The sequence below is a fragment of the Trachinotus anak genome, unplaced genomic scaffold (genome assembly GCF_046630095.1).
Source record: "Trachinotus anak isolate AG129_WGS33_773 ecotype Australia unplaced genomic scaffold, CSIRO_AGI_Tana_v1 ptg000002l, whole genome shotgun sequence".
Lineage (NCBI taxonomy): Eukaryota > Metazoa > Chordata > Actinopteri > Carangiformes > Carangidae > Trachinotus > Trachinotus anak.
Genome location: NW_027273853.1, coordinates 14599606 through 14609349, shown reverse-complemented (window position 1 = coordinate 14609349; position 9744 = coordinate 14599606). Strand labels below are relative to the sequence as shown.

Here is a 9744-nt window from a genome sequence, read left to right as displayed (position 1 = left end):
GTACTTGAGTGATTGTATGCTGTAGTATAATACCCTCAGAGTCAACTTAGTACATTTCCGTTTATTTTTGATCTCATTAATTTTTGTCTCTGTGAAACATAGTGCATATGGTATAAATCAACCCAATTCTCTGTAAAATTAAAAGGACATTATAAAATATATAATCAAACCACACATACCATTTAATCATCTAAGATTAGAAATGTTTTACAAATAAAAAACACATTTACAAAATGTGACAAAAAATTAAAGGCGTTTTAAACAAGGGCAATTTAGGTGATGGGGAAAGAAATGAAAGGAATAAACAAAATGAAATGAAATGTCATGAAATGAAAGAACCGAGATGCTACTGTAATACCAAGCTGGAAAAAAACACTGTCCCCACAGGTCGCAGCTCAGCTGGCTACTAGTCACCATGGTTTGACTTAAATGTTGTAAGAAAAAGGAATTGTTGAATTTCATTGGCTACTGCTGTATTGTGCTGAAGTGGTGGTGGTTGCCTTTTTTATAGCCCTGTATCATGACTCTTCTTGCCAGTAAGTGACCCCAAGTGGTAGCAATAGAAATGTGATCAGTATACAATAATATGATCTTTTGTTTAGATAATTAGCAGTTCACAAACACTAATTTCAATCAAATGACCACAAATTACACATTTCTGTACTACATTGCCACTGAAGCACAGATGACACCCATTCTATAGTTGGGCCTAATAACCACATTGCATCTATCTAGTCCAGGAAGGTGGGCCTAAGTGTCAATAGTACAGTTAGAACTGACAAATAATGTAAGAGAATCAGAAATATCTGCACCCAGCCTAGCTTAGGTCATCCCCCTTGAACAAGCAGTGTTTCTATTGGCAGTGAAGAGTCTGTGACTCTAGGAATGACATCATGCAACAATAACAAGGATTTAGGGGTGTGATAGTGGGTGTCACACCACCTCCCGAGACTTCCTGATGGCGCAGCAGAGGAGCATGCTAAAGATCATCCCAAACACCTGTAAGAGAGAGGAAAACAAAATTTACTTATTTACTTACTAATTTTACTGTTCATATCAGCTCATGTCTGCACTGTGTTCGTCCTCCAGGGCAGCAGACATTGAAATCTGATGAATTACAGTTAAACAAATTACACACTTACCATAATAACACCGATAGTAATGCCCACCCCTCCTATGATGTGTAGTTTGGAGTCAAACACCTCATCGATGGCATCAGGACAGCTCTGCAACAGACAGGCGTGATTCCTTTCAGCTTTCTGCTTAAACTTCAGGTATAGCACATATAACAGCCTGAGAGCATGCAGGCTCCAGTAAACCACTGTTGCCATAGTAACACGGCAAAGGCTGAGGAAATAAGTCTGCAAAGGGAAGACTGATGGACTCATGACACATGTCAGACATCATTATGTGTTTGACATACAGTAATTGCCCCAGATCTCACAGAGCTGGTTGTCTGACATCGTTTAGATCTATGGCTCATCTCCCATTTTGAATATTTTTTTTCTTTCTCTGTCTCTTGACTGAAGTACCTGCCTGTGTTGGCAAGTACTTCAGTGAATCTGTGCACACAGTCAAGTTAGTTGTACCTTGGTAATGAGCTTCTCAAGTGGCTCTCCCTGGGGACAGGTGTCTTTGGCAGTATCTACAACGGTACCAGTTGGACCGCAGCAGTTCAGCTATAAACATACAAAATCATACATTTAGAGAACAAGATGACTTACTGAAGGAAAACGCATCTCTTACTACAACTGTTCCTGTTGAAGGAATAGTTCAACATTTTGGTTCAGATTTTAGTCTCCAAAGTCTTGTGGTCACAGTGAGGTTGCCAGCCAACAAGTGGAAACGCTGCACAAACATACTCGATGTACACACAGTATAAGCTGTTGGTCATCAAGAAATAGTTACAGGATATAATTCCCCCAAAACAACAAATTCATTTTTTACATTACTGTTTCTGCGCAAATCCCTCAAGAGAGTAAAGGTAGGGCAGGATACAACATGAGCTTTAGTTGGTAGGTGTGTACTTGACTTTTGGAAGCACTTCAAGACTTTACACACAGACATGAGAGTGGTATCAATCTTCTCATTTACTTCTCACAAAAAATGTAATTAGGTGTATATGTCAACATTTTCAGAATTTACACTTTCTAGATGTCATAAACATTATTTCTGTGGACAGTTGTGAAGTTTCTTTCCTTTAGGAATGCATTGCATTCACTTGAAAATACCTTTTGTGCCAAAGTTTCAATGTTAGATCAGAGTCAAGTCCAAATGGAATTTTGGAAAGTTTTTTTTTTTTTGGCATTTGTAAGCCTTTATTTATAGTAAAATCGAGAGGCACAGCAAATGGGACAGAGTAGGGGAATGACATGGAGGACAGAGTATGCCCAGCTGGGAGTCAAACAACACTCAACACTAGTGCCCACACGGTATGCGCCCTAACCACTTGGCTGTCGTGTTGCCCCAGTCCAAGTAGAATTAGTAAGTCTGAATGAGAATGAAACAGGAATGGAAGAGAAATGGCTCACCCCGTTTTGTATCACCCGCAATGTTTCTCTAAGGCGCTCATCTCCTGTTGTCTTGAAGTTGTTGTAGGTCTGCATGTAAAATGTTGTGATGTCATTCACCACCTGCGACACAGCAGAAAGGAAGAATTATTGAATGTGCATCACTATGGCAGTAATGTTTCTTCACACTCCCTTTAAATGCCAACAGAAACATTTTCATGTATTTCACAAAGGGGCAGTATTTCACTCACTTTGTTTCCATTGCTGCACCTGTCATTTTGTGGTTTATTTTACCTGGTTTTCTTATTGCGTTTAACGTACTTCTTTATCTATGCAAAGTGCTTGTAACTGTTTCACTGAAAAGTGTTATACGAATAAAATTATCAATGGAACATACAATGGAGCATACTTATAAAGTTGTCGGTTACCTTGCTTTGGTTGGAAAATCCCCAGATTCCAGCAGCAACCTCAACAGCAAATATGATAAGCAGGAAGAAGAAGAACTGCACAGAGGAAAGGCAACATTAAAATCAGCTCATTGTGTGATTGTGTGCCACCATGCATGCTTGTGCGCATGCTTGTCCTTTGCGTGCATGTGTGAACACGTAAGGTCATTTGAGTGTAGCTGAACCCAATTTACATAGGCTCCTCCTCCTGAGAGATTTAGTACAAGAAGATTAGGGCCAGACTGGGTGGTGAAGAGGGAGGGAGGGAGTGAACAAGTACAGAGACTCTTCTTTGGCTTTGACACTGTTCAGTAAACAATGATGAAGGGCAGACATCTCATATTTCTTATTGCACCCAAGGTCAGTCTACAATCCACACTTGTTCAAGTGGGATAACAAGTCCTGCAAGTGCTGCTGAGTGAGATTACTACAAAAATGACTTAAATAGAGAAAAATAAACTTTGTGTTTTCAAGAGTTTAAATTTAGCTTAGTAAGTAAATAGAAGTTAACAGAACAAGAACACTGAGTGCCATGAAGAAAAAAAAGTGGTACAAACCAGTCCAAGCATACAGGGGGACTCCTGGATAGCCCCACAACATCCCAGAAAACCCACCACCATCATCAGTGCTCCAGCTCCTATCAGGATATACACACCTGCACGCACACAATATATATATTTATATCAAATACGTGTACAAGAACACTTGTAGAGCTCACTTAAACTTTGCTTAAATCTTAATGGACAATGTTCTTGTTCAAGGACTGACAGTGTCTTACCTGTGTAAAACACATATGGAGAGTCTGATCCTTCAAAAAGACCTTTGGTCTTTGGATCTAATCTCAGCCAAAGGCCTATAGCAAAGACAGCAGTGCCTGCGAGCTGAAACACAAGAAACATATTTTCATATACAGTGCTGTAGTTAGTTATACCTCAGCTGATTATTATTTTTACAACAATTACCTCATTGCTGACAGAATGTAAAACTTATTTTCATGACTGCTTCCATGTGTCAATTCAACTCTGCAGTGACACTTCCCATCTGGAATCCTTCTCCACGGCTCATCCTTTCAGTTTTTCTGATAAGTTTTCAGTCCAGGAAGAGATTTCTGCAATCCTTATGTCCAAATCTACAACACTCGTCTCTCCTCTCGTCTAATGTGTCTAATCACCAAAGATTCTGTCCATACTTCCTCAGCAATTTCTATTTTTCTGCTGTATATCAATAGAACAAACGTTGGTATTTATCTACATACATTGAGAACTAAGAGAAGCCCTAACCAGTATGATCTGAAACTACAGTGGGTTAACACACCCTGATGGCAACCATGATATGATGTAATGTGTGAATGTACGCATGTGAGTCTGTCAGTATTTGTGCATGCTCCAACCTAGAAAACAAGACTAGTCTCATAATCACAGAAGAGACAGATTGTTGCATGAGAATCCATCAGCACATAGCTGGATGTATGTTATTATGAGTTCATGTTATTGTATTCTGCGTGACCAGTCTGTTTGTAAACAAAATAGCATAAAATTCTGTACTTCACACTATTAACCTCCGTGCATGGTGCCTTATTGTGTTATGTGCATACACAGGCACTAACTTAAAAGCCTTGTCAGCAAACACGGGTCAGTAAATGTTTAACTATGAGAGCCTTAGGTAAAGATGGCTCTTTTCTTTTGTGTGTGTGTGCGTGTGCACATGTGCCTGCATTTCTGTTTGTATTCCACTGTTCTTTTTTTTCACATTTTCTACTCTCTGTTGTCTAATTTCTGTTGTTCCATTATTTGAACAAAATGGCAGACTACAGCAAACCAGAAGCATGGTAGTTGAAGAAGCTTTTCCAACCCCACCCCCTTCTCTCACTCACACACACAGACACACACACACAATGCAATAAGACACAACGAAAAGTAAAGAACACTTACCCAAAAGAAAAAGTTGAAGACAAACATGAGATATTTCACACACTTGATTCCCCCAGCAACAGCCATGTTGATTCAGTTTACGCACTGTGCCACTATGACTGTTTAATAACTAACCCCTTTTGAGGAGGAAGTAAAAGCTTAATGGTGTCAGTTATAAAGAATAAAACAAAAAAAGTGGTGACGGACAGGGAACGCGCTTTCGAATACCACGCCTTCATGCAATCACCTGAACTCACAGTTAGGGAGTGGCAAGAGCGGTAGTGTTACTTGAGGAACTGACCTGGAATGTGCATGTCATACAAATTCCTGCCTGTGTTCCTTTCTGCAGCACAGATTAGGTAGCTCTGTTCAGGCACGTTGACATAAAAAATTTCCCAAAAAAACCTGCTTTGCAGCACATTTTGTACCGCTCTGCTCTCTGAACTGTGTGTGACTATAGTCACATATTATAGGCTGCTCTCAAACATGACTGCCCTCCCCCCTACTCCCAGAAGCCATTATTATTGAAAGCAAGGTTTGTGTGCAAGGTTGACACGCTGACAAAACACTGGACATGGGCACTCTTGTTGTGTCCAGACTGAGCTGTGATCAGATATGTGTGTCATGTGATTTGTGGCTGCATGGACAGGATATGACCAGAATGTGTCACATTTTCAGTTATTGTTTAATTCAATTCAATCTACAGAGGATTTGAGGTTCTAGCAGACTTGCTATAGCAGACTATGTAGTGAATGTAAAGGACTAAACTGCTGATAAATAAAGAGTTGTACACAACAACAACAACAACACTTTAAGGATAAAGTGTTGTTGTTGTTTTTTTATGATTATTATTATTATTATTTGTATTTTTTTTTTTTTTTTTGGTGTGTGAATATTTTAGTCTGTTAAATAGCTCAAATCGATAGTTTTTGGGGTCACTTTTCTCTCATGCACACTGTGGGAAACCTCTGTCTGCCCTGTAATGGATGGTTACACTTGACTCTATTTATAGCTGCACAAATTAGAAATGTTCATAAAAGGCCAAAACTTCCATCTGAAACCACACACACACAGATGACAAACAGACACACCCTGCAGGCTTTGTAGGACACAAATAGCCTATATGGGATACCCTGGATTCATTCCCACACACACACTCACACACGCATACATACACACACGCATACATACACACGCAGGCTCCCTGACATGCGCAGCTCTTAACATCACGTGACGGAGCAGAAGTCTTAATTATTATTATATCAGTCACAATCATTCCCACCCCCCTCATTGCAATTATTGAAATGCCGTGCGCGCAAACTCCAGAGTGTAGTCTGCGCGATGGAACTGGGTCACTTGGCCACCGGGGATTATTCTTCCACCCCGTTCAGTCTCAACGAGCTTTGGGGCACTTTGTTTTTAGTGGTGGGCAGAGCCAAAAATCATTCGAGAGGCGCCTCGAAATAAACTGTGATAAGAGAACCCAGCCTGGTCTGTGAGCGCTCTGCATCTGGGACACCGCATAATTTCATTCACTAGCTATAGTAACCCGCTCACACACGAATGCGCATGCACGCAAAGCTCACACGCGTAAAACACATAGAGGATGCACCGTTTTTTGTTTTTTTTTCTATGAGAACAAGAGATTTTCTCGCTTCAAACTCACCCAGAACACCAGGTTGAAGGCAAACATCAGGTATTTGATGCACATCTCTCCTCCAGACAGAGCAGCCATGGCCGTACTTGAGCTGTGACTCACACTTGAGCTACTGTCACCAATTCAAACCGACGGTAGACCAGAGGAGAAGCCCTTCTAAATAACAGTCAGTATGTAGAATGAGGTTATTTGCCGTCGCGCCGCCGGCACTGATACGCGCGTCGTGCTGTGCGCGCCTGTAGCGGTCCGCCCCCACATGTAAGGGACTGCAAACGCAAAGCCTCCTGCAACTCGTTCTTTCTTTGCTTCTTTATCTCTTTCTTGCTCTGTGAGACGTTGCTTTCCATTTCCGTTTGTTACTTTTGCTCGAAGTTTTGATTTTTTTTTTCGAAACCAGCATGCCCACTGTTTTTTTTTTTTTTCTTCTTTGTGGCGTTTTTGTAGCATTTTCATCACAGTAGTCGTTCTCAAATATTTGTGAAGGGGCGTGCATTTGTGACAGATAGAATGTGCTTCCAAGATTTATTGCACGTATCCCATATTTATTTCTAAATATCTTTTAGTAGCACTGTTACAGTAAGTACTTAGTGTCTTTAAAATTATTATAGCTGCTAATTTTTCAAATTGTAGCCTACCCTATAAATGTCATAGCCAAGGTAACCTATAGCCTATATATTCAGCCTGTCTTTCCTGCATACAATGGGACAACAATGCAGTGGGCAGCAGCCTGCTGTGGGCTCTGTGGTTGCAAGTTTCTGCAGAACATGGACAGCGCGATGACGTAATTCTCCCAGAATAAGAAAAGCGCGTTCACGCGTTGAATATACTGTACATGAATGAACACGGTGCACGAGCATGTCCTGGCCAGCAGCGTATCTCCCAGACAGCACACAGACAGTTCAGTGTATACATGTGTGTACATATTATTGAGATAACTGGGCAGAAGGGCACCCATCATGAAGGGTTTATTTGGATTTTAACTAAATGCTTTATGAATCAAACGATTTACTAACACTTAATGGATGAGAACTTCACCCTTTAGAACTGTTCTTTGACTGTTCTTCTTTGACTTATCTCCTGGAAAAGCTTTGCAGAGCATCTGGTCAAAAATCCATTTATTAGCTCATTAACATTTCTTACTGATGGTTTATTACAGAGTATGAAACCCACTTTATTAATGGATCTATTAACATTTTAAACTACATAATTTACAGTCAGAAATCCACAACCAGTTATTAATGACATACTAATATTTGCAGACGTGATAGCTTATTAGAAAGTGAGAGAAACACGATTGTTACTGTTCTACCATCACTGATTACCGACATTTAAAACAGCATGAGACATACAGAGGGCGGTGCAGTGGTTAGCACTGTTGCCTCACAGCAAGAGAGCTTCTGGGCTCGAACCCTGGGCCTTTCTGTGCCTGCGTGGGTTCCCTCCCACAGTCCAAAGACCTTCATTAAATTAAAGACATGCACATTAGGTTGATTGGAGAATCTGAATTGCCCATAGGTGTGAATGTGAGTGTGGCTGTTTGTCTCTATATGCCAGCCCTGTGATAGACTGTCCAATATCGCCTGGGATTGGCTCCAGCCCCATCCACGACCCTGTACGGATAAGCAGTATAGATAATAGACGGGATAAAACATACAGGCATGTTGTTACTAAAACATTTTGAGGGTCCTGCGGGTGTTTACAGGTACCTGATTAGTCCTCAGGTTGAAGATGGGTGGAGCTTTGATGGGAATTACATGACATGAAATTTATATAACATAAATAATAACATTAAAAAGTAGCTCCCCATTTGGGTGAGCTGGTTCCAGAGGCCTGGTACTGTGCACGCAGACTCACTGGCAGGGCTTACAAGGACCCTTGATGGAACTGAGCCTTCGTTGATTAAATTCGTTTCACTCACCAGGATTTTATCTGGCAGACCAATTAAAATCACCTGTGTGTCTTTACCATTGGTGTTCAGGGCCTTTAAATTACCTACACACCCATCTCCTAATAAACCTGATTAGACCTGTTCTCAGGAGTGTGTGGCGATTGACATTCAATTCAGTTCAGTTAAACTGTATTTGTACTGCACCAAATCATAATATACATTATCTCCAGGCACTTTACAGGGTAAGGTCAAGACCTTACTGTACTATAGAGAGAAACATAACAGTTCCCACAAAGTGCAAGCACTTGGCGACAGGGGGGAGGAAAGATTTCCTTTTAACAGGAAGAAACCTCCAGCAGAACCGGGCTCAGGATGGGCGGTCGTCTGCCTCGACTGGTTGGGTTTAAGAGGAGGAAGAGGGGGTGGTCCTCCAGAAACGGAGATACCTACAGAATGAGGACAGAGAGAGAGACAGACAGGAGAAGCACAAACTACAGGAGAGAAAAAATACACAGTTAATGATATGAAGTAGACTTATATAAATGGAGAGAGAGATAGAGCTCAGTGCATCATGGGAATCCCCCAGCAGTCTAGGTCTATAGCAGCATGACTAAGGGATCGTTTAGGACTCACCAGTCTTAACTATAAGCCTTATCAAAAAGGACAGTTTTAAGCCTGATCTTAAATGTACAGAGGGTGTCTGATCCTGGACCCTTGTTCCACAGGAGAGGAACCTAATAACTGAAGGCTCTTCCCCCAAATGTACTTCTAGAAACTCTAGGAACCACAAGTAGACCTGCATTGGAGACATTAAGTTCTGTTCTGTTAGGATAATAAGGAACCATAAGCTCTTTAAGAGACATTTTTCTGATTCTTTTGTTAGATTTGTTGTGACCTGTCAGGGCAGGGCAGCCTTAACCTGAGGAGAGATCTAATTAACCAGAATAGCTGATAATGCACACAAAGCACACTGTAGCAGAGTAGTACAAGGATTCGACAGGCATTTGTTTGGACACACAATACAGAAGCTTTAGTTGTTACAGACACTAAAGGATGTAGTTTTATGTTTGGGAGATTGTGACACTGATTGTGAATGTTTGTGTTTGAAAAAGTGTGATGAGATGTTTTTCTCTCCTTCTCTGTCATTGTCCTTTTTCCAGATGATCGGTGAAGGTTGCACCTGAGAGTGTTGATCCGTACACGTTCCCAGTGTGTGTGTGTGTGTGTGTGTGTTTATGTTTGTGTAATTTTAGCACAGCTTAGTCATGTGTTTGTCCATGTGATTCCTCCAAAGCAGTGTTATTGCGTGAGATATCTCCAGTAAGTGTGTTTT

General features: G+C 40.9%; 1 protein-coding gene across 2 annotated transcripts; it reads right to left on the bottom strand.

Annotated features, from left to right (window-relative positions):
- Positions 1-41: 41 nt before the first annotated feature.
- Positions 42-6776, bottom strand: cd9a (CD9 molecule a). 2 transcript variants are annotated; one of them, XM_071500249.1, is made up of 8 exons: positions 6533-6776; positions 3735-3837; positions 3514-3611; positions 2939-3013; positions 2532-2633; positions 1590-1679; positions 1143-1226; positions 42-999 (listed from the first exon to the last, which is right to left on the bottom strand). In XM_071500249.1, the coding sequence occupies exons 1-8, from the start codon at positions 6599-6601 to the stop codon at positions 934-936; spliced, it is 687 nt and encodes a 228-aa protein (XP_071356350.1). In that variant the 5' UTR covers positions 6602-6776; the 3' UTR covers positions 42-933. The 2 variants fall into 2 exon arrangements, with proteins under 2 accessions (XP_071356350.1, XP_071356357.1); XM_071500256.1 differs by lacking the exon at positions 6533-6776 and adding an exon at positions 4888-5230.
- Positions 6777-9744: the final 2968 nt, after the last annotated feature.

Bases quoted from the DNA above. Each gene is read 5' to 3' on its own strand.
- cd9a (XM_071500249.1), bottom strand. From the start codon at position 6,601: ATGGCTGCTCTGTCTGGAGGAGAGATGTGCATCAAATACCTGATGTTT. The intron at 2,634-2,938 runs GTAACCGACAAC...GCTGTGTCGCAG, and splicing joins GATTTTCCAACCAAAGCAAG to GTGGTGAATGACATCACAAC. The intron at 1,227-1,589 runs GTACAACTAACT...TGTCTGTTGCAG, and splicing joins TTGAGAAGCTCATTACCAAG to AGCTGTCCTGATGCCATCGA.